Below are 26,324 nucleotides of genomic sequence, written 5' to 3'. Positions count from 1 at the left end.
TATTTTCAAAAATCCCTTCCTGTGAAATGTTTTTAACTCTCACTGAATTCTCAACTTGTTTATGGTCTTTGTAGACTGGTGCCTCAGCTGGAAAAATATTACAGCTGAAGCCTCAATTTGCTGAGGCTGCCAGACTAATTACTGCCTAGGTCATTAAACCTTATATACAGCAGCAATTTTATATATGGATTCAGCAAAATACTTAAGAAATTCAGTTGTAGATAAGCATTCACAGAATCACAGAATCACAGAATCTTAGGAGTTGGAAAGGACCTTGAAAGATCATCTAGTCCAACCCCCCTGCCAGAGCAGGATCACATAGCATTCCTTTCAGTAATTTTTGGACTCAGCTCAAATTTTTTTTATTAATTAGGTATTGTCACAGCTAACAGTATTTCAACAAGCAAGTATTATTCACAGGAATGCTAAATTCCTATCACAAACAGATGTTTCACCAGTTTCATGTTTCCCCCAAAAAACAAGCTCTATCTTGTCACTCCCATGTAGAAACTTCAAAGACTAAACCAGAAAATACTGGAAAGCATTTGGAAGGACTTAAACTCTTCTTTTGAGGAACGTCAGCATCTATAATGGCTTCTAACTAATATATTTTTTAAATTTTTTACTTGTTATAGGGATGCATATAACATATATCTAAATCAGACTTCAAGATAGGCAATAAGAACCATTGCTGTCAACTGATTAATGTACTCTGGCAAATCGTTTTAAGCATTCCTTTCCCATGGTTCGACATAATCCAAGCCAAGGTGTGCAAAGATTTCTTCCTCACTTCCAGCTTTGAGAAAGATCCTCTGTGAAAGAATTAAAAAAAAAAGAAGTCAATATGTATGTCAGAGGGAAATTTCAATTGATGTTTTTTGCTGTTTAAAAGGAGTTGATTTTTTAGAGTTCTACCCATTGGATCCTCTACAGAATACGCTGTCTTCATCAGTGTGCTGACCTTGAAATGTGAAAGAAAAATAATTCTAATGCTGCTTGATGTTTTCTATTCTAATGACAAGTTTACAACTTTTAGTTTTAATTTACTTTTTCATGACTGTGGACTAGAACTCAAATAAAACCTACATTTCCCTTAAATGAGGGACAGTATCCTGACTTACTTAATAAAAACATCAATGTTTTTTAAATTAATATAGTAACATTCTCTATAAATGCATTCAAGCTGATTCAGTGGTTACACTAATTATGTATAGCCAAACTTTAAAAGCATCAATGCTGTTCAAATTTCTAATACTTACAGAAGCCTTATCTGAAAGAACAAAATATTCCATCTGGAAAAGCAAGCTGAAAATGAAGGATTAACACACACACTTCTAATGAATGTTTTATGGTAAAAATCAGATTTGTTTTTTTCATATCTATGCTTCTGTTAACACAGGATATTATTCTTGCACAGAAACTATACACAAGCCCTACCTCCCTTAAGATTACTGATACAATAAAGTACATAGTCTTATGCATTCCTTTCATCACTGAAGTATAATATTAATTTTAAAAGTCGCTAAGGTAGATTTATTAAAACAGTTAAACCTCACCATTTAGAGGAGTTTGGAAGCAAGAAAGAACTCATTTCTATTGAAAAAAAGAATACTTAATATTTCAACAGTTCCTAAATCATTTGAAGTTAAGTCTCAATTAGTACTCTGAACTCAACTCTGAACAATCTCGAAGTCCATCGTTATGAAGACTTCAGAGTTAAGGTTTCATGATCTTCTGCATTTACTTTTTACTGTGAAAGAGGAGAAGCTGTCTAGAGAACTACCCACTGATGAATTCCACTTAGTTAGGAAATCTCCGACTACTGTTAGTTTAGGAACGTTTCTGCCAAATGCTGCTTCCATGAGAGCAATGCTATCCAGCATAGCCATGGGACTGGGTCAGGAAGAGGAGTCCATAACTATATCAGAGCAGGCCCATGGTATGGTGCAACAATTTCCAGCACCAGAGATTCACAATTTTTTCGCCTTTTTCCTCTGTGTAGATTCTTTCTCACTCTTCTTCACTCCCTGATCTGGATGCTGATTCCCTGTCTCTCAGTCCCATTAAGATCACATAACCCAAAGGACTCAGAAAGCAGCAGGCAGGCAGATTATTCAAACAGGTAGATCATAAAATCATAGAATAGTCTGGGTTGGAAAGGACCTTAAAGATCATCTAGTTCCAACTCCCCTGTCACAGGCAGTGACACCTCCTACTACACCAGATTGCCCAAACTCATCCAACCTGGCCTTGAACAGTTCCAGTGTTAACAGTGTTCCACTTCCACAAGTTCTCTGGGCAACCTGTTCCAAGAATTTCTTCCTACCATCTAATCTAATCCTGCTTCTGGTTACTGACATTTCACTCTTTCTCTTTTCAACCCCTTCCCTGTTACAAATCAGTCAGCAGAGCTCATTAATACTAGTAGGAAAGACTTGGGGATGCATCTTGGCCAAGATCTATGGCACCAGAGAATGTGAAGGCTACATAATGCCATCTAAGCTGCTACATCAATGGAAGGAAAGCAGAAAGAACAATGAGTCAGAAAGAATATGCAAAACTGATGAGCCCAGGGCAAGCCTCATTCTGCCCATGAAATATGCTTGCGCATCATCAGTAAAATTCACCTCATCAGTTGGTACGCACTGGCTTACTGTTATTCTCTGTCAGTCCAGTTCCTTCCAGTACCTGATCCATGTCTCAGTCCTGTCAGGAGAGACAGTTTTGCCAAGGCATAATGAAGAATTTAACCTCTACAGTGAAATGTAACCTTAATTGTAAGTTGGACTCAAACTTTATCAGGGATTTAACCAAATCAGAAACTGGTTTCCATTTCCCTGTAGGGGTATTTGAAAATTGAAGTTCTAAGTCCAGCTCTATAGAAAAGGCCCATCTTTCATTGACACTGTTCAGCTCCAACAGCCACCAACAGCCAGAGCACTCAAGCTGGAAGCTTTCCTAACAGCTATTTTTCCATGCCACAAAGTAGAATGAAAGCCAGTTTAATTGTTCTAGAATGGTTATGAAGACTAAATTGGATGAGAGAATTTAGATTCTCCTGAGCAAATAGAGCCAGAGGCGATCGGTGTTGCCTTGAGCTTGGGAGGACAGAAAGCACAGAATTTGAGGTTCCGATTCTGCTCTTCTAGAGTTCCCAACCAGCAAAGCAGGCATTTAAGAGCAGTTCTGGCAGATATCCTCTTGAATCCATCCAAAAATGCTAAGTATTTATCTTTTTTGGCAAATTATTTCTATACAGTAAAACAAAATGGAACACGTGCACTATTTTATTTGAAGACAGTTCATCTTTAATTAGGCAAATAATTAGTCAATGCTAATTATGGTAACATAAATTATGTAAGTATTCTGTGTTATTAATAAAAACCAGAAAGTAGCTTTTAAAATTTTATCTGATTCTGTACTGTCCTCTATCAATACGTACAGTGCAACTTTCACAAATAGTGCCTTGCCATGCTCAAAAGCTGCTTGCTTATCATATTAACTCTTTGGCATTTATATTCTCCAGATTTAAATTGCAAAACTGCAGTGTATCAATTAAATTTTACTACAGACCCAAAGCATTTCCTACTGAGGTCAGTGGACATTGTATTAAAATCTATTATAAAGGCATTGATTTCAGACAGTGATACATTCCACATGGATCAGAGGTTTCATAGAATCATAGATTTGTTACTGGAGTGCACAGTAGAAGTACTTAACAAGGTATAGGAAGCTGTTTTCATTTTTCCATAATGAACTCAGTTGATATAATTTTCAGATTCAAACACATCATATCAGAAATTTGAAGGAATAATTTTGTCCATTGCTTCAAGGATTTTATTATTATTCTTTTCAATCAAATCAGGCCAAATATGGTATGCCTTTTTGCTTTGACACCTGTAGTATAAAAACCAACTCCTCTTTTCTAAAGTATTTTATACTCCATCATGAAGTTCTCAGCATATGAATATTTAGACTCTGGGACAGTGGCCCAGACAACTAGAGTATTGCTGGAGCATGAAAAGCTGAAAACAATTACATAACTGTAACGAACGGATAGTTCAAAGTCATGCCTGCAATAGCAAAGATTGCTTATAAAGCATAGACAAATAATGTTCTTTTTTCCTGTGAAGTTCAGATGTCAGATTCTGGAATAAAAGAAACCTATGAAAAATTCTAACTAGGCGAAATTGATCTTTTTTCCCATAGACAGGCCCAGAAAAAGTGGTAGAAAACAAGATATTGAACAGAATAAAAAGGGAGGGAAGAGATTGAAAACTGCCCATCAGGTAACAATACTGGAGAATGTTTCTTTCCTAGAGCATGTCCTGGGAGGACAGGACTTTAGGGCTTACGTTTAGTTTTCTTCTAGTATTATTAAGAACAAGAGATGGCAATCCATGCACATATATTACTGCAAAAAAGTAAAAAAAAAAGATATTACACTTGTAGACAGATATTATAGATACTCTTCAATAGAAGCTCTTCATATCTATGGGACCGCAAATTGCATCCCATTTCTTTTGTTCTGCCACTTTATGTTTCTCTGCAAGCAAAACTAATTTCATTTGCTTGACAGGGAAAATTTCTAATACAAAGTATCTGATGCTGAATACCATTTTCAGTAGCTACAAGCCATGTTTCTAAATGAATCTGTAGCTGATATCTACCTACCGCTTTAGCAATGTAAGTGTTATTAATGTTAATCATAACCTGTGATTTTGCTTCTTTGTCATCTATGCAGAGCTTATTTATACAGTTATGCAAATTTGATTATTGCATTCACTACTTTTCTTCCTTTTTTCTTTTCTCTTTGCTCAGGAGACGTAATGAACTGCTTGCCTAGTTGTGATCTTTTTTCAGCTCCTTACTAATATTCAGCAAATCCAAGACATGCCAGATCAACATCAATCAAACTTAAGAAAAACAACACTCTGGAGCAGCTGGTATCACTCTGCTCTTATTCCATTTAATCAATCCTGTTATTTCAATGGATGTAAATATTTGTGGTTGCAAACATGACCATTAACTACACCCAGTGTAGAACAGCTGCCATCCAAATTTTATCTTATGTGAACTGCTGCCTCTTGTTTTTTATTTTGGCATTAACGATCAATAGTAGTTTTGATGCAAGAGAAGCAGAGAGTGAAGACACAGAGCTAGCACTGCTTGATGACAAGCCTTATGAGGAGCGGCTAAGGAAACTGGGGTTGTTTAGCTTGGAGAAGAGAAGGCTGAGGGGAGACCTCATCACCACCTACAACTACCTAAAGGGAGGTTGTAGAGAGGTGGGTGCTGATCTCTTCTTCCAGGTGATGGGGGATAGAACAAGGGGAAATGGCACCAAGCTGTGCCAAGGGAGGTTCAGGTTAGAGATAAGGAGGAAGTTCTCTACTGAGAGGGTCGTCAGAAGCTGGAACAGGCTGCCCAGGGAGGTGGTGGAGTCACCATCCCTGGATGTATTTAAAAAGCAGGTAGATGAGGTACTTAAGGATATGGTTTAGTACGTAGACAGGAACGGTTGGACATGATGATCTCAGAGGTCTTTTCCAACCGAGCAATTCTGTGATTCTGTGATATTCTAACTAGTACTGCCAAAGTTCAGACAAATGTTATACTACTATCATCACTTGGTTTAATCTCACGTTTTAATATGACAAAGCCAGCAGAACAAAACCATTACTCAATAAAGTAGTAGTTTTAATTTTAGTTATATAAATCAGCATTGGTCAACCGCACATTTATTTTGGGGGATAAATATTTATTTTACTGATTTTGAATATATGTAATTTAAATATTCGGAAAATGTTGAACGCACTGGAAATTACCTCAGACCTCTTTTTCTTTTTTGTTTTTGGAGTACCTCCATCTGTCTCTTTAACTCACTTCTTGAGTAGTTCAACCTAAGTTGACCCTATACATCAAAATACAAAATCTTAAAATACAGTTAACAATTTGTCCACTAAAGAAATAGAAGAAAAGATCCCAAGAAAGCAGAGATTACTAGAAATTATTGTGCACAAATTCTTGATTTTCATAATACAAACGATCTTGCTATTATATGAAAATTTAGGCCAGTGGATATGCACTGTTCCTATATTAAGCAACCTGTACTTTCAGTAAGCCTAGACAAATTCTTTAGGCTGTTGAAGGACATTGAGGCACTAGAGCGTGTCCAGAGAAGAGCAACAAAGATGGTGAAGGGTCTGAAGAACAAGCCTTATGAGGAGCTGTCTCTGTTTAACGCTCAAGGCAAGCCCAGGGAGCAGGATTTTCTCTCTATTGTCCCTTACCCTCCCAGGAGAGGATTAAAAAAAGGGAATAGAGAAAAAGATGCTTCACACAAGGTTGGAAGTTAAGACTATAACAAGTTTAATGAAAAACAACAGGGGAAAGGAAAAAGGGAATTAATAAGGGACAGAGGATATTTAACTATATACAAAACCCGATCCCAGTAGTCCCAAGTGGAAGTGTCCGAGCAGTGCCTTGTGGCCACTGTGACTCATCACCAGGGACTGCAGTGGTGCCAGGGCTAGCATGTGGAGGTAGGCCCAGCTGTCCTGAGATGCGACAGGAAGCAGCCCAGGAAGCCAGGAAAAGCCCGTGAAACCTCGGGCCTCCTCGGTTTTTTATAGACTGTGGCCAGAAAGAGGAGGGAACAGTACTGATCTCTGACCCCCCCTGGGTCCTACAGACACCACCTGTCCTTCCCTTTCAGGCTGGTAACCATTAAACCATAACAGGAGCAGCTGAGGGAGTTGGGATTGTTTAGTTTGGAGAAAAAGATACTGAGGGGAGACCTTAACAGTCTCTACAACGACTTGAAAGTAGGTTGTAGAGAGGTGGGTGTTGGTCTCTTCTTCCATGTAGTTAGTGACAGGACAAGAAGAAATGGCTTCAAGTTGTAGCAGAGGAGGTTTAGATTGGATATTAGGAAAAATTTCTTTACTGAAAGAGTAGCCAAATACTGGAATAAGTTGCCCAGGGAAGTGGAATCCCCATCCCTGGAGGTGTTCAAGAAGTGTGTGGAAATGGCACTTCAGGACATGGTTTAGTAGGCGTGGTGGTGTTAGGTTAACAGTTGGACTTGATGATCTTAGAGGTCTCTTTCAACCTTAATGTTTCTGTGATTCTGTGAAACGAAACTACAGTGCTCAGACACCCATTCCACACTTGTATCTACTGTGGCCATCCATCTGCCTTTCCACTGTTTGGTCAGGAAGGAAAAATACTGCGGTGATAGCAACCTCCTGACAGTGCATTGAACAAAAAAACCACTTTGCTGAGGTTGCTCACTCAGGAGACATAGAAGCTGTTGCTCTGCCTGCAACTGCTCTGCCAGCTTTGTGTACACAAAGTTCCTGAAACCAAGGTTACTCATGCTTTCCATCAGTATTAATTCAGCCTTCTTGAAAGGCACATATTTAATCAGATTCCAAGTAGACTGATATCTTACTGTTTATTACCAAATAGCTTGGTAATAACAGTGTGTTGTAAAATACCAAACCGAGTAATCGATTATAACTGAGTAATACTATAAATAACTGTCAGGTTGTCACCGTGGCATTTCATTACTCTTTTCCCCATCTCAAGATGACCTCAGGAAATTAGTTTCAATACAAGTACCTCAAAATAAAAGCCAGTAGGACCACATAGACAGTATCATTGATGAAAAGGAATTTAATGGTTCTGAACCAGCAGAATTTGCTGGAGAGCAAAATGCTCCAGGTTTGTATATACAACATACGTACACATGCAACCCACTGTTCTGAAGATGAGACACATGGTGGAAATTTGATTAATTTCTTTCTTCAAATCCTCATCATTCTTGGTATTAGCTGAGAAACTGGAATTAACTCTGAAGTTTCCTAGATGATTGCTGGCCCAACTCTACTTTATACATTATTTGAGGATTTATTATTGAGTAAGTCACACCAAAATCATGCCCTTTCGAAGACCAAGGATTTCCATCCATATCCTATTTTTCTACTTTTTTCATAGCGTTTTTTGCTTTACAGGTGTAATTTAGAAAGAATGCAGTCATACTCCAGTGGATTTCATTATCCTTTGGAAAGCTGACATTGTGTAGGAGGCACCCTCCCTCCTTTTGCAAAAGACCCTGAAGGGCCATAATCATTAAGGTCTGTCTGTACTCCCTCTGACATACTGTTTCATCAAATAAAGTGGGCAGGGGAAGCTGGGGAGTGGATGGCACAGAATATTGCCGACAGAATCTTGTTAACAAGTTACACAACTTTCTTGTATAACTTTGCTTCTAGAGAAGTATCTGGGAATGTCATTAACATACACATTTATACTAACAATTTCTTTGTATCCTGATGATGTTGCATGCTTTAAAATGGCAATTTTTAATATAAAGTAGTTAGGGATTTTCTCATTTAAATTTGGTATTCTCTCACTAATTTTTGTACTGATGTTTCATGTGACATCTATTCACATCAGTTTAATGACCTTGATATTTGCTTTCCTTTTTAAAATAATTAAAAAGAAGACATAATGGAAATATGATCATAACTAACTTTGTAGTATTTCCAGTGTACTGAATGATAAATAACAAGCAGAATAAACTCCCATCACTTCACATGTCTGGAATTATTGCAGTGGCAGTAAGCATGACAATGATAAATGAGCAACAGAAAAGAAGAGGACAGACTGTCATTTAGGAACTTGGAACTTCAATGTTCATTTTGCTTGGACAGAGTTCATTCTAAAAATAAGTTTTGTGGGTAAAGTCAATTGTAGATGAGTGATGGTAACAACAGGACTTGCTTAATCAACCATAGTAAAAGATACCACAATGCACCTTAAATTTCTCTTTGTCATATTTGTCACTTTAGTGACATCTTCACATGTCTTCACTTACGCAAAGTCAATTAAAGATTTTTAATTAGAGATACTTGGGACTAATGCAGAGATGATGCTACTTACTTTGCTTGCAACAGCTTCCAAGACGTGAAAGCACTTCTCTAGATATGAAAGGCTACTGCATTCAGTAGAGCAGTGCGCTGCAATACAAAAGACCTACAATCTTATATACTTAGAATATACTAAGATAACTCATTAGATTAAAAGTGCAAAGCTATTAAACTGCACACTTCCTTTCTGTCTGATCCCATTTGCTCAAGTAACATTTGTTCATGTATGTTTATGTGACCTGAGCATTACTCTATCTGTTCTCTGTCTCTGGGCTATTTTTTGCTAGAACAAGTACTGATACACCAACACTGGGCACAAGTTGCATCGGTGCTGCAGAAACTTTTAGAAAAATGCTACTTTTAATAAACCAGTCTTTTCTAAAGTATTTGCAATGTAGGTATATATTTAATTATTTTATGCTTTATGATTTTCAGATTATATTGACCTAAACTTCTGCATACCATGAGGATGATATTCAGCTAATGAGGGAGTCTAACCACTGCATCAAAAATATCTGCACAATTGTGTGCCACAAAACAACACATCAATTTTTTTTTAATTGTAACATTTCCTGCAATTCTTAGACTGACTGCAGCTATCTTCTGTACTCAATATTCATATTTTATTGAGTTTAGAGCAAGACTGTGGCGATAAATGAGTACAGCATTAAATTATTTATCAACTCTGAAAATGCTAGAAATAACAATAATGAGAAATAAGTTGGAATAGGTGCAAACTGACAATTTCATGAGAAAATTTCTATAAATGCTAAAGCAACCATTGGTGAATTTTTTCTAAAAAGGTAGTAGTAGCACATAAAATTGTTTCTTGATATATGATTATTAAATGTAATATGTGACAATGGCCTCAAGCAGCTTCTTCTAACCCACAAATGACTGAGGAGAAAAGAAACAGACATTTGGAAGCTTGAACTAGTCACATTTTCATTTATTGTATGATCAGAATAGCAAGGAAAAGAGTTTTGTGGTTTGCACTACAAAATTCTTTAAAAACAGAAATGAGAACTGCCTGAACGGTAAGAAAAAAAGAGGGAACAAAAAGGCCAGAAAGCAAACAATATGTTGTTATCTTAACTATTAAAATTTTGCAAAGAAAAAATAAAAATCTATTAATTTAGAAAAGCATGCATATTTCTGGCTCAGTTTTATATGAAGAGGTTCATATGATTCAATAATTTAATTCTGCCACATATTGGGTTTTGTCAACTGGAAGTTAAAAGTCCTTAAGCACGCACCTTATGTTTTATATCATTATAATTCCAGTTGCTTCTTATTTTCAAGAGTTGAACGTTATTTCCTGTGACTGACTGTAGACAAATTCAGAAGAGGAGAAAAGTAAGTTCTCAGTGCAATATTAGAAAGAGTCCAACATCACAGGCTTTTTAATTCGACTACAGTGAGCTTCATGGATTTCTGGTGAAACTTAGCAAACAAGCCTTATGCATGTTCAGTGTTGCTTTTTACCTGGGAAGCCTGCTCTGCCTTACTGAATATCTCCATATTTTTGGATATTTTATTCTGAGTAGTATTTATCTTCATTATGGTCAACAAACGTTTTTTACATTTTGTGGCTTGCTATATAGTATCTGAGCATCTTCTAGTACTTTCCTAAGCAATATGACTAAGAACTTTCTGGTGTTTTTCCTTCCTTTTTTTTCCCCAAACATTTTTTGGTTGGTTGTTTGTTTTGGAGAGGTTTTGTTTTAAGACTGGGTGTTGGTGATTTTTGCTTTGCTTGTAACTAGATATTTTGCTAAATATTTATCCTATATTTATGAATGAGACTATGAACAGTATAAATTTCATTATAATTATAGAGCATAAATGCTGAAGTACTAATTGTGCTAGAAATGTGAGGTATCTCAAGTTCAGTAATAATATTACAGCACAGCACTGCGTAGACACTGCATTTTCCCTTTGATTGTATCATAACCATTTCCAGTAAGAAATAACTGGAAGTGCCTCTGACATTTTATTATCTCCAATTGTAATTTTCATGTTTAACTGGTATTTTCTGTACTAATTTTCCCATCACCTGGCCTGTTTTAAAATAAAACTAATTTGTTCCTAATCCAGCTACAAATAAGATCATAAATAAATCAGAGAGAAAAAAATTACTCTTGGAAATGACATTATAGCAAACCATGATTGAAAAAGCAGTATTACAAGCATTACCCATTGACCCAATACCCTCAGGCAAAATCATGTGTAATGGTATTGAAGGAAAATAGTGCAGTGGAATTTATTCTAATAATTCTGGGCATGAATAATTTTTGAAGGTAATAGAAGCCAGAATCATAAATTCTCATTTCATTTTACCACTAGACATGTCCTGAGCTTTCAATCAGAAATCCTATGAATGTTTCTCTTACAAATCTTCTCTAATTCTAGTTATAGGTTTATTCAGATTAAATTTCTGAACTATAAAAAGTAGATTCACTGAGTGAAATAGAGTAATCAGGCTAATATTAGGATACTCTAGGCAGTTATCCTATTAACTATTTCATAACACAGAGTAACAAAATTTCTTCAGGCTTTCTACATGCAACATACTTACTCCAAGTGGTTTTGATGGAGAAAGAAAAAGACCAGTGCTGAAGAGCTTACACTTTGAAAAATAAAATATTGAAAAACATTAATATTATTTGTTGACTTACTGGAATAAGCACTTTTTTATTTGCTAAAATTTAGTTTGTAAACAGCCATATGCTGTGCATAAAATGGAACTATTCCATTCTTTAAATGACAGATGTGTGGTTACTTTGATGCAAAACACTACGTGGTTATGCATCCAATCTCCCATTACAATTTTAATATTCAAAAACATTCCACAATAAATAAAAAGTATAATACATTACCATCCAGACTACAAGAATATGTTTTTATTTTGAGGCATACAAAGTGATGAAAAGAAATTTGGAACTTCCTATCTGACAACCCAGGCAAAAATTTGAACACATTAAATAGCACATTGTTGTAAACAAAAGGAGAACAAATACATATTGTCCTCTGTTTTTCTCTGACAACCTGTGTCCTATCACAAAGTCCTTAAAAATATTAACAAAGATTACTTCCTTTCCCACTTTAGGTATACTTCTGTTTCACTTTAAATCTATGTTATCTACAGTAGCTTTAGCTTGTCAAATACTGTTGAATTGGCTTGTTGTATTTTTCTTTATAAAGTTTCATATGAAAGAATAAGACAAGAAAAATGCAGAATCCTGGATTTTATGAAACACACTTATCTTTCTTCAAAGAAATACTGCTTCCTTCCATTCCTGTAACATATTTAGACTTTTTTCACTAGGCAGGAAGTTCACTGTGCCACAGGGCTAGCAATATTTGCTGACAGCACTGACAACAGGGTTGCAGACCAGTGGAGGATCAATTAGACTTAGCAAGTCGAGCTATCACAACCTGTATCTGATCTAGCTCCCTCTCTTCCCTCCTTCCCTATACTAAGTTGCAGCTTTGATCTCACCCCTCAGATTTCTAATGTAACTTCAGGCTCCACTCATGTCATATCCAGATTAAAATGAGATAAACACAGTTTAGTCAGTTATTTGGGGCAAGTGAAAGTTTACCCATTTCTTGTTGAAATTTTGTTGTGCTCATTTCTTAGAGCATTAGCCTGACGGATTTATTCTTTAGTCCATCAAACTTCCACTCACATCTCCCTCCAGCCATTCTTTTTTCATGCCCCTTTTCAGCTCAGTTTCTTCAACCAACACAGGTTCTTTTCCACAATGAGGCTGCTAATCAAATATACCTTTTCCATTCCCTACTGCTTTGTCCAGCCATGCTGCGCTTCCTTATCATACCTATACATCCAACACAGACTTCCCATTCTCACCACATTTTCCTCTCTGGCCCTTGGCTCTTTCCTTTTCCAGCTTTCTCTCTACCTAGCTTCTTCTCAAATGATTTTTTTTTATTTTAACAGAAAATATGAGACTGTATTACCTGCCCCACATCCAATAACTTACCCAAGCCTATTGATTGAATAATTGAATTAAAACACTTGAAAAACGGTTGCCACTGTACTGCCCTAAAAATTGAAATTAATTAAAAAGTATAGTCAAAATATTCTGGATCTGCACCTGCTTATGTGTTTTGAGAGCTCTCTCTCTTCATTAGCAATACAAGTTGCACTGAACTGTTCAGAAAACAAACCAAGCAAAGGAAACAACAATTAGATACATTTATCTTTGTGTTAGATGTATGGCTTGCTATTACATTTAGCTAAATATATACGTGAATTACATGCAGACTTTGCAAAAAAATGAACAATCATATGCTATTTGTGAAACATTTAAACTGCTAAGAGAACACTAGGAAGAAGCACACTTTGGAAGAAAATGCATAATAATTTTTTAATTTACCAAGAGGTAAGAAAAGTAGATTGTTTTAATTCTTAATTTTTAAAAATAGACCAGCTGCAAAAGGAACAAATCCCCCAAATCACACATGCAATTTCCACTTTCCTGAGAGAAAGCAAGAAGAATTGGAATGTAAATGAAAGTAAGTGCATCTGTTTACAATGACTCAGTTTTTAATTGCAGTAATGATTGTGTGAACAACTGATCACACTGGAAATCAATATTATAAACTTTGGATCTTTATGTTTACTTTAGCTTTAATCCAGTCATTACTGCAGACATCTAAAGCAAACTCTGCAGCTGCAGCATGTTTAATTCATCAAGATGTTCTCAAGGCTGACTATCTCACTGTTATAACTTCATAATTTTAGAGCAGCATCTGCCAAAATAAGACTATAACATCCAGTTTTTAAAGAACCATAAAAAATGTCTCTTTAACTGTGGTAAATTTCTGCAAGCATCTTTTTTCAGTGAAAGGTGGTGTGGAGTAAACATTCTCAGATGACACAAGAAAACTGATTTTGAGACTGGAACTATTGAATACATAGTTAAACATGTGTGACTATTAAACATCTTTATGTAATAAAATGAGGGGATAGAATCATAGCCAGCTCTTCTTTTCAGTGATACATGGTTTTGAGAAATAACATATTGTGTAGTGACAGAAAATAATCAATCCTTGGAAAACAAAGCTGGCTTTTTATTAGGAGACCTGTTTACAAAGATCTGGGAAGGACAGGTAGCAGCCTCAGAGCTGTTTTTATCCTCTAAGCCAAGCCACCACATGAACATAACTTCCCACCAACGTGGTCACTGTCAGGTAAGACTTCAAACAAAATTAGTGGGTAAGTAGCATGCCAGCAACACGAGGTTAGATTCAGCCAAAATAAAATTTGAATTTCTTTGGGGAGGCTAGAAGTTCAAATATGTTCCCAAGCATGACTGGATGGACTGTTTGTTGCAAGTACATACACCCTTCAGCCAGCTCATCAAAGCATTACAGTCATATAATAGTCATTTACCTGGGCTGCAATCACACCTTCGTTTGGCTTTACAGATATATGCAAAGACAGACAGGGCAAGTCCTGCCTGAACAATCAGTTAAGCTTTTTCCTAAATAGGAATGCATTCTGCAGGTAAGTTATTAAAGACTGTCGTGGTTTAAATCCAGTCAACAACTAAGCACCATGCAGCCACTCGCTTATTTTCCCTGGTGGGATGGGGGAGGGAATCAGAAAAGCAAAAGTGAGAAAACTCATGGGTTGAAATAAAGACAATTTAATAGGTAAAGCAAAAGCCATGCACACAAGCAAAGCAAAGCAAAGAATTTGTTCACTACTTCCCATTGGCAGGTAGGTGTTCAGCCATCTCCAGGAATGCAGGGACCCATCACGCGTAATGGTTACTTGGGAAGACAAAACACCATCACTCCAAATGTCCTCCCCCACTCCCTCTTCCTCCAGCATTATCTGGTAAGCATGGAGTACCCTCCAAAATTCTTGTGCACACCCAGCCTACTCACTGGCAGGGTGGTGTGAGAAGCAGAAAAAGCCTTGACTATATGTAAGCACTTCTCAACAATAACTAAAACATCTCTGTATGTCAACACTGTTTCCAGCACAAATACAAAACATAGGCCCATACTAGCTACTATGAAGAAAATTAACTCTATCCTAGCCAAAACCAGCATAGATACTGATGATGACTATTGTGTGCATTTGATCTTCACAGTGTGGAAGAAATCCTAGGATAAATTTCACCTTTCATACCTATATTGGTTTCCCAAGGAAAATGAAAGATTTTCTTAAAAAAATATTTGGGAGCATAGGTTTTACTATTTTCATTGTAACTGCACAGCACTTAATGTTTTGCCAAGCTGGGTCCCATTAAGTTTTCAGAGCATCTTGTGAACATGCTATTCAGAGCAGTCATATAAACCGTCTGTCTTGCTGTTCAACAACTAAATAACATTTAATGTCATTCAAATTCACACAATGCTTTTTAAATGCAAAATTGTCATCAATCATACACAGTCTTCTGCATAGTGTCATATTTTTTTCAATATTTCTTTAACAATAGAAAACATGTGGGCAGCTATTTCCCATCTTAAATTTTTGTAGGACATAAAACTAATAACTGCTTTCTGCTCCAGTGACTCTCCAAAATAACACTGAAATTGTAACTGTCCTCTTACAAAAATCTAACGACCTACAATGTTAGTGCAAGAACATTCATATGCCAATAATTGAATCTATACCCTAGGGACCCCAGCTACTCTTTTACAAAAAAGCAATGCTAATTATTTACATCTTTTCATTTTGGTGCCTTGAACAGCACAAAATAATAATTGGATTTGAAAGTGATTTTTTTTTAATATTGTGAAAACCTATGGGTTTGTATAAGATAAAAATCAAAATCTACAAGACAAATTCAATCCTCAGATCCCACAACCAGTTTGAGGATCTCCATTGGGTAGCAGTGTGATAAAGGTGCAGGAAAGAGACACTTTCTACATGGTCATGATCCAGCCATGAGGCTGTTCTGCATGCCATTCCTAGAAATCTCACATCATCAAACAGGAACAGAGAAAAGTACCTGTAGCAGCTTAATGCATCTAGCCCATCCTAACCCTCATTCAGCCTAGCTTCCACATGCTTACATATGTACTCAGAAGATAATGATTTGAGGAAATCTGTCATTCAGAACTTCTGGCATGGAGCAGTTGAAACTAGTTCCTGTTTTATGCAGAGTCTTCTCCTATGAAATGGGAAATTATTACAGCTCAGATGCTGAATACAGCAGACTGCTGCCAGGCTCTTTGGCACTGAGTAACACCTGAACAGCAAATAGCATCAAGAACAGTGAATAGACCTCGAATGAAAGGAAAGAGCAGTAGAGAATCCCACCACAGCTGAAACTGTGTGAAGTACAGTGGGAAAATTTTAAATGTTCTTTTTTACTGTAGCTACAAGGAATAGTCTCCAAATAGATACCATAATGTAAAAAAATCCCACCAAAAGCAGATTATTTTCTGACAACTTGGGTTCTGAAGTATTTGGTAGGGGTACTCATTTTAAATTTATTCAGATAAGGGAGTTTAGTTAGGAGTTAATAGTAAAAAAGGTTGATAAATCCTGGATTTTCAAAACTCAAATTTATCCATGGTAAAAGTTGTAAGGCTGGGCTTTGCATAGCAGAGTAGAGCTTTCAGAAGCATCTTCTATACTTAATTTTGGGGCATCCTCACACCAGCCTCTACAGAGAAACATGATATATGGATGCTGCTGGCTAAGAATCACTGGAATGCAACTTCCTAGGATTCCTTGGGAAAACATGGTTCTAGGAAACAATATTTCTTCTTAACACATGTATACTCACACAAACCTAATATTCCACTGTCTTCTGAACAGATCTATTCAGCAAAACATTAATGAATTTTCCTACTCATTTAAACTTGAGTGTTCCATAAAAAAGATGTAATTATCAAAATATTGCCCTGAAAAAAAAATCCAGTTTATCAGGCACTTCTAAAAATCTAAGCCTATTAAAGCCTCAGTTCAAATAAGTAATTTTAATTACATCAGAGCAAGAATCTCCAGAGCTTATTGTCTCCATGAGTCCAGAGCAGCCAGCCAAACTGAGTGCCTCAGAGCTTGCAGCCTCAAGAGCTGACTGAGCTTTGGAGGTTTGGAACAGGCGAATCTGTGGATTGTTTCCAAAGTTGAGATTCAAAAAGCATTTTGAAATGTTGAAAGTGTCAACATTTTGACTTTCCCTCTCATTAAGAGAGCAAGAAAATTTCGATACAGTGAAATTCTTCATTAAACATTTGTTCTTTCTCCTGGGAGAAAGGCAAAACACTGCCTTTGAACACTGAGTGATCAAAATCCTCCATTAAGTTGAACTAGGTTTTTGCAACAGTGGTTAACTATTTATTCTTACTGTATCTTTGCATTGTGGGAATTAGGTTTTACTGTTGGGAAATGAGATCAAAGAAGGCTAAATGACTTGCTTAAAGCTACAGAGAAAATTTGGCTACATGCAAGACCCAAGCTGCAAACTAATGATCAAACCTCTAGACCATCCTTATTCCTTATGCTGTATTACAACAATGTATGTAATCTCTTCAGCTCACACAATCATCACTTAATTCCAAATGTCAAAATGTCAAAATTCCTTCTCATGTCGCTTTTTTCACAAGCTAAATCAGGATTAAAAGAGGGATCAGAAAACATTTTGAGAACATGAAATCCTGAAAAATTTTTTGAATGTGCCCTCTGATGTCACATGTCTGAACAGGTACATGATCCTTTGGCTAACTGTAATCACATCAGCCTACCAGCCTGACACGGTGCCCTGTTACAAAAGTGATAAAAGAAAAGACACATGTACTAGACAAGAACAGACCTACTGCAGAGTAAGAAAAGCCACAAATAGAATAGGTCATCTCCAGACATTATTTCCCAGTCGGCATATGCATGACCTCCATACAGATTAAAAGACATTCTTGACTGTTGTCTCTGTTGTGCCAAAATACCAGCAGTATGTGCAAAATTTGACACTAATTTCAGAGTAATTTGGCTGGACACTTAAGATATTTCCAAGTGCAGAGCTAGTACAGCTCTGAAAGAATCAAACTGATAAAGCATCACATTATTTTCAGATTGTCCACTTGAACTTTCTTTTAGATATTAATGTTTACCTAGGCTGTGTTTCCTCAACAGGAATGGAAGATTGTGGGACAACTGTTTTCACAATCATCAGTGTAAACACTTCAGATACCAGTGACAGGCATAATGTCTTAAAAATACACAGTTATGTCAGGTTTTTTGGAAGCTGAAGAAGGACCTTTTATATCCAGTGATTACACATAGAGAACTAGAGAGAGTGGAAAGAGCTTCAACCAGCCATACTACAGCAAATCTAGAGCAGTTTATAACAAAGATTGGGTATCTGAATTGATCTTCAAAAGGATGAGCCATGAGGAAGAATAATACAACAATCTGGTATTTATGAATTACAAGCTGCAACCTCAGATAACATCCAGGCACACAGAGTCAGAAAAAAGCCAAAAATATTTATGTTCCCGTGGAACCTCAAGAGTAACAAGAAACAAAAAGGTTTTGCAGCAATGCCAAAGAGAAGCTAAGAGCAAATGTCAGAATAACAGAAGTTAAAAGAAAATAATCTTAAATTAAAAACATAGCTTTTCCTGATGATTAAATTTTTGGAGCTTGAATTTCATTTTAGTGCTTACAGCTTACAGCTATTTTTAAAACGGGTTAATTTTAATTTCAGAAGAAAGACATAGCTTATGTCTTCCAGAGCTTTGGAGCTTGAATTTCATTTTAGTGCTTACAGTCTGGAATCTAAGCTATTTTTAAAACGGGTTAATTTTAGTTTCAGAAGAAAGACATAGCTTAAGAAAGACAGCAGCTCTCTAAGTAATTCACAAGTGCCTACCGGACCCTTTCGATACTGGGGTAACGAAAGTCACTTCTCAAACTGACATTTTACACCACTAAGTTATAGCCACCCTTTTTACAGTCATTCCTTGGCTTTTGAAGTGGTATTAATAGTACCCAGAAGAAAGTAGACAGCAACATTGGAGTCTACAAAACTATCGGAGTCTACAAAACTGAATAAAACAATGTCAAATAGAGAAGAAATCGCGACCTGGATGAGATTAATCATAGAGACAAAGTAAAGGTGTGAAGAGTACAGACCTTATATTTATGGTGAAGAAAACTTCAGAGTTAAAGATGATAAGCCAATTGGACTGTAGATGTAATGATCTGGAGAACAAGATTTTTTCCTTAAGTAATATTTTTATTGAAGAAGAGCACACTTGAGTTTGAGAGCCATTTAATGGGAAAATAGTCATTTCACGTTAAGTCTTAACCAACCTCTTGGGTGAGTGAGAAAATCCAATATCAGAGTCCAGCTTCAGATACTCTACACAGGGCCCTTCTGCACAAGAGTACTCTACTCTAGCTAATAGCACCAGAGTCTGGTAAAGGGGCAACCAGCAACCTTTGAGTTCCTGAATCTTATTCCAGGTGATCTTATTCCAGGTGACTGACACTGTAAAAGGCAAGAAGCACTCATACTTTAAGGCCAGCTACTCCTTTAAGAATAGAAAGCCTTACAGACAGATATTAAAAAAAATAAAATGGAGTTTAAAGCTACTTTAGTTAGATCCACTAGATTTCTCTCCATTTCACCCAGTTAAAAAGCTGTCGGAATGTTGTCAGAACTTGCTAATGACTAACCTTGTACATCACAAACTTTTAATCATTGCAAAGAAAGTCCCCTTCGAATCTCAGCATGTGGCAAACTCTACATATACATGCAGACTAAAGCGAACTGATGACCACATTACATAAATACAAAACAGAGGTTAGTGCTTACACTCTTATTAGCTCCTGATTAAGTCTAGACACAATGTGTGTTGTAATAAAAAAATTCTTTATAGTGCATTAAGGGATAAATGACCCCCAAATCTAACACAGAGAGGTGTAAAAACAACCATTGATGCTATGGTTTCAAGTTTAAAGACTTTAATTATTCTAAGGAAGAGCCTATTGCTCAGCTGACCTGACTATATGGTTCACACAGAAAAATGAAATTCTGTGTTGCAAAAGCACTTCTACTTTACTTATAGATCATATTATTCATTCATGAATCAGGAAAGTTTTACAGTGAGACTTCTATTGATCTGGCTCATAAATGTGTCATGCCATTTGTAACCAGTGCAACAGCAATAATAATACCATAAGACATGGGGAATGTACAATTTATCTTTTTTCCTGAAGGCTGATCAATGAACTCCTTCACTTCATAAGTGTGGGAATCATTGTAATGTTTGATCTTCAGCTGATGTAAATCACAGAAATTTCCTACTTCAGGTTGGTATGTACAAGGGCTGATTTCTATACCTTTAGGATACAGTTCTTAAGAAGCACAGATTTAGACATCCACTCATCTTTTTATGAAAAAGAGGTTGACAGATAATTGGTATTAAATTTTCAATTTTGTCACAATTTTCTTACCAAAGATCTACAAAATGCCCTTTTTATTACAGAACTGAAAAAATCATTAGTTTGATAGTTGCACATTGTCTTCTAAAACCCACAAAAATACAAAAAAGATTCACATTAGGAAAAAAAAAAAACAAGTCTGAGCAATAATTTCACAGTGTAACTTTGTAACAGGTCCCTGGAGGAAATACCTGTTCCTTATGTTCCCCTCCCCAAAGCCATGTAATCGATTCCTAACTGCTGTGTTAATGCTCCCTATCCCTGTCAGAATCCCTCTGGAAATATATTAAAGTAACCAGGACTCTCTCCTAATGCAACCCCTTGAACGCTGGAATCCGGGATTCTCTGACATGCATCACATTTTAGGCAGTGGTCCACAGTGGAAGCTTCAGTGCCTGAGGGCTGATAAATATCAATACAGAAGAATAAAGTATAACAAATTAAATATTGGAATGTACAGCAAACCAGGAAACCATTGTCTTTTATAATGAAAGACACTCTATGAAAGGCACTGCTATGTTCCATCAAAAAAAAAAATCAAAGTATATTTGTTATAGCATGGTTTATTAACTTCTTGTAGCAGTTTGCAAAATTCTGTGATGATAGGCAAGTGTTTTAAAAGTAAGGATTTGCTCTTCATTTGGATCAAGAATTAGTTTGACTTTCCCTGATCTTTCTATCCCTTTTGCTGTATACACACACAGAGTAATAAAAGGAGAAGAATGAAGCAGAAGGGATTTGGCCTAGCTCCTGAATCATACCCCAGTGACCGTTAAAGAGTCATGCATGAAAGTTTGTCTGCCTGGACAGAGCCAGTGACATCAGAAAACCTCTCTTTGGCAAACAAGGAGAGAAATATGGAAAAGATGTGGTTCAGTTTTTACCTATAGTGCCTGATGAACCTTCATTAAGGTTGTGTTGAGAGATCTTGACCAGCTTGCACAAGGATATCTGCTTCCTGATTGTTTTCAGCTTTGAGAAAGCTTTCTTGTGAGAAAGCTCTCCTTTGAGAAAGAAACATTACCTACCACAAAAACTTCATTATGAAATACATATGTATATGTTCCAATCTATCTTTAAGAGACAGTACAGAACAAAACATCGATGTTGTCAGTGTTCCCCTCTAGTGATTTTTATTAAAAAAATAAAAGCACTAGAATTACAGTAAATAAGATTCTCCAGTCTTCATTATTAAATTAAGAAAAAAAACCCTAAATATTTCATTATTTTGGTATGTGTTCCTTGAAACAGCACTAAAATCACTAATTATTTTCATCACTGATTTTAAGCACTAACCTGATGACCCTAAAAATTAACTAACCTTGGCAGTCACACAACTTACTGCAAAGTTCTCTTCCACCATGTGCCATCATCTCAAGTTTCACAGTTACAGACACCATTGCTGTATTATGTACATTCTTGACTTTATTGCACACTGGGTGGCAGTGTGGAAGGCTATTCAAAATGTCCTTTATAGGAAAAACTTAATACAAAATTGCAAAGTTAAAAATAAGAAAAAAATAATTTTAATTTAAGAGATCAGATTATAAATAGTAGAAAACTTTGAAGTGTGGAGTGGGGTGTCTCCCTGCTTCTTGTTAGGATGACACTACTTGATAAAAGACCCTGTTTTAAGTAGATTATAACTTCAGTGCTGCCTGGTCTGAATTCTTTCATATTGCGTATCCATCTTAGAATTTTCTTTCTTTGTGGAAAAATTCAGCTAATGTAATTTGGTTGTTCTCTGGCAGCAGAGACAAGAGTATTTTTCTGTGTCAACAGACTGTCATGACTTCTTGTTTTGAAATCTCTAATATGTTTATATTTTGCAGCAGAAAATAAAACCTGAAAGTAAATTGTCTGTGTCTGGGATTAAATGAGAAAAGTGAGACTGAGATATTATTTTCTGGGGGAGAAACATTTGAAAGCAAACAGAATCCTCAGCAGAAAGGGACATTTGATCCATTCATGTAATTCATTTGATAAATGGAAGTACTAGATGAAGGACTTCATGGTCAAGACAGTTGAAATTTGCCCTGAAGGCTTGGATTTTTTTTTCCTTGCCCTTGTCAGAGTATGCCTGCATCATAGTAAGAAACAAGGAAAAATTTTAAATCTTGCTTCTCAGTCCTCCCTCTAATTCTTTTTCTTTGCTTTTGGGCAGTGTCGTGAGGAAATGTAAGATGCCATGTAGAAGGTCTTTAAATTCAGTTACAGCTAGAGTTGATGGCTTAGGGAAACATGTCATGGATACACACAGTTCTACAAGTCCTGAGGTAGATAAAGGGAGAAAATTCAGTACAAACTGCAATGAGTTTGTAGGGCCTTAAATCTTTTTCTGCCTCAGTTATTTACTTAAAAATTGGTAAGACAAGAGCATATTTCATCCCAGAGGGCACTGAGATAAACCCATCACTTATCCGTGAAACATCCTGGCTAGTCCAGTGAAATTCACATGGAAATTCCCATTTTCTTTCCCAGAAGGATTTGAATGGTACGTCAGATATAAAGCCTGAATGCAATAAAGAAAAAGTAATACTGATTGATGCTGTTCATGAATGAACAGTGTCCATTTTGCATCACTGAATGTATCTGGGTTCTGGGTAAAAAAAGCAAATTTAATGATTTATACTTGTACACCAGGCTGGCAATTTTTGCTGCACACGAACAAAAAACCCCCGGCATTTCTGAAATTCTTTGTATTTCCCTAGTGCAGCTATCTGTTGCACCCCAAAATCTATTTAACAGAGCACATATTAACTTGCAGATAATAACATTTGCTACATTATGTTGAGGCAAAGAGTTTATATTTTCAGTGCTTTCAAAATATAAAAGACAGGCAGAAAAACACTGACATAACTCTTGAGTTCGTGAGGAAACCTCCCCCTCTTAGGTATTTGATAGCATACTTATCTATTATGTGATTTTATATTTTCTTCTGTAGCATCTAGTATTGACAATTGTTGGAGACAGGATATTTGACTAAATGGATCATTAGTCTCATCATTACCCCAGGTTTCTATATCAACTGGGGATTCCATATCATCTGAGCCTGACAAGCACAAATGGAGACAGCTGAAATGGAGTAAGGGCTTAGATCATTGCTGCATCTCACAAACAATGAGAAAATGCTGCATGTAAGTAAAGATGCTAAAAGCAGTCTCCACTCTATAAGGAATATATAGGAAAGATTAGTGTAAAATCTTGATGTGGCACTTTTGCCTTCCTCTATAATGACATCAATATACATCTTCAATATTGATTTTTGCTTATTATTAAAGTGGCCTAATACAAATACAGACATTAAGCCAGATAAATGCACAGATCAGTATAACTGCAGCCAAGAGCATTTAGACAAGAAATACTACTAATTACTACCAAGACTGGCAAGCCTGACTAAACAGAACTCCACGTAGACTTCTGAATGCAGGACTTTAAAAGCAGGATGATTCCTGACGTCTACTCTAGTGTCATACCCTAAAACTTCCTCAGTTCTTCTAGCTGAGATTGTATGACTGAATATCCCTTCCTTCAAAATGTCAGCACAATCCCTGTTGAAATTGTGACTCTGATACAGAAATTACTTTTCATTCTCAAATGGAACAGTAAAATACATTTTTTCAAACACTTGCAGATGAGTTCTCAGTTTTGTGAAGGTTGCACAGTTCCTTCCTGAAGGTTGCACCAGAGTCTAAAGCATGCTTCTTGTTGAATTTCATAAATTATTTTAGCAATGCCAAAATGATTTCTGGATTTACTAGTTCAGTCGGGCTCTGTCAGTGAACCTAAATCTTGTCAAGGTGGAACTGTTTAACCACACAGAGAATCAAGCTAAAATTTTCTATTTACTTCAATATCAAAAATAAACTGAAAATGCATACTCAGAAACAAAAACATGATAGCTTTATTTCTGAAAAGAAACAGTACCTTTCTCCTGTCAAATAAGGCATGGTTATCCAACACCATCTTCCTTTCATGAGTAGCATACCTCCGCAAATCACGTCCAAATTGCTGTAAAAGGTATAGTAAATATGATTAATTCTGACAAATCAAAATTGTTATCCTCTGTATAAAAGCTCCAACACCAACCAAATAATAAATGAACATGTTAAAATTATCTCTATTAAAAGACAACAGGCTGAAAAAATAGATCATCTGAAAGGACAATGTTCTGATAGGCAATGAGCCATCATTTCAGTTGGTTAGTCAGAATAGTTGGGCACTGTATGAGAAAGTAAGCTTATGTATAGCCAACTATGGGCTCCCACAGTCTGTAGGTGAATTATCCCAACAGCGAGTAGGAGCTGAGTGAGGCAGAGAAAGATGGAGTCATTGCCTACTCAAACAAAGGGACTCACAAAGTGCATTTTTAGCGTAGACACCCACCTACAGAGCTGAGAGAAGGGCTTTTAAGTAGCCAAACACTTCCAGGATAAGAAGGACCCCAAAGTCTGCAGAACTTAATCCAAAGTCCAAATAAATACATTTTATTATCTCAAAAAAGAAAAGTGACTGAAGTAACTCATCAGCTCAGCAGGAGAACACATCAATTGCAACATTTTGCCTAGTCTAAAATATCCTTCTTCCAGTTAACCCCAGTAGAACAGAGTGGCAGTGCACTTGTACTGCTTCTAACACATAAAAAAGATCATTCAGAGCAGGCTCAGGAGCTCTCTGTTATACCATGTAATCACTCCAAGAAAATGAGCATCAGAAGGCAAGCATATAGAACAAATTAAAAACTAATTCTGTCTGGAGAAAGACCAATCATTTGAGTTTTGAGTTTGCATTTAGATAAATTTTTTATTTTGAAATTACATATTATTTTATATTATATTCACTGACTACAGTGTCTATTGTGAAAGTAGTTATCATTTCAAGTTTTCTTATTGAAATCAAACAGCTTATCAATCAAAACATTTCATTCTTGTTCAAAACTAATGTGTAAATATTAATTTTTTCCGATTTTTTACAATTTAAAACACTCAAAATACAACTGAAACAAAACATTTTTTCTAATCCAAAAAGAAAGATCTCAAATTGTTTTCAATTTCCGATGAAACAAATTAATTTCCAATTCAGAACACCTCTTCCTCAAATGTTTAATTTCCTGTAAAATTCTGTGACACTTTCAATATCATGTCTTAATGCACTAACCATTTAAATTGCTCATTAGCACTAGTATGAGGTAAAAAGACCATGCAACTGACTGAAAATCTAACTCTTCAGTCCATAAACGTAAACACTGAGTTTCAAGGAAAACAGATGTTCATTCCCCTGGAGAGACATCCATAAATGTCAGTGATGAGTTGATCATGGGTTGATGACAGCATAAATGTGACGTGTGGAGAGAAGGAAATTTTTTAAAAAATCCATGAACTCTGAATGGTCCTGCAACAGCAAAAATAGGTTAGCAATGGAAAGAAAACATAGACTGTGGTTACTTACCCTGGAGCCTGTCCAGCCTAACAGAGCATATGCATATTGCTCAAAGGGGGTTATGACCAGATCCACACGGATTGCCTTCCAGTCTTTGACTTCTGCCATATCAATTCTTTTTGACGTGTTGTAACTGTTCTTGTCTACATTTGGCTGATACAATTTTAAAATTGCAAAACACTTCTGAAAATGATCCATGGCATCAACATTTCTGCTTGGTAGCTGTTCCTTTATAAACGTTGATTCAATGATATCACAATATAGGACTAAGCCCTAAAGAGAAGATATTGCTCACATTGAATTGCTGGATTTGCTGTAATTCCAGGGTTTCTAGACAGTGTCTTAAAAATTCATGTAAAATGCAGTTTCAGTAAACACAGGACTGTGCTGGGCCAATCTTCTCTCTAAGAAGAGACATGAAACAGCTGTAGCTTTTGGAAAAATACTAGTGGATTCTTTGTGGGAAATCAGCAGTGCTAGTCATATGATAGTGGCAACGTCCTATCTTG

At 36.3% G+C, this 26,324-nt stretch overlaps 1 protein-coding gene across 1 annotated transcript in view; it reads right to left on the bottom strand.

Moving 5' to 3' along the window:
- Positions 1-725: 725 nt before the first annotated feature.
- Positions 726-26,324, bottom strand: part of DNTT (DNA nucleotidylexotransferase) — a gene marked incomplete at its 5' end in the record, with an annotated part of 68,420 nt that continues 42,821 nt past the window's right edge. Inside the window, 3 exons of the mRNA XM_010189086.1 lie at positions 726-812; positions 24,304-24,387; positions 25,825-26,088. Of these exons, the coding sequence (XP_010187388.1) occupies positions 726-812; positions 24,304-24,387; positions 25,825-26,088 (435 nt within the window). The remainder of the gene's footprint in view (positions 813-24,303; positions 24,388-25,824; positions 26,089-26,324) is intronic.

Source organism: Mesitornis unicolor, unplaced genomic scaffold (assembly GCF_000695765.1).
Source record: "Mesitornis unicolor isolate BGI_N332 unplaced genomic scaffold, ASM69576v1 scaffold4147, whole genome shotgun sequence".
NCBI lineage: Eukaryota > Metazoa > Chordata > Aves > Mesitornithiformes > Mesitornithidae > Mesitornis > Mesitornis unicolor.
This window is presented reverse-complemented; position numbering and strand designations above follow the sequence as displayed.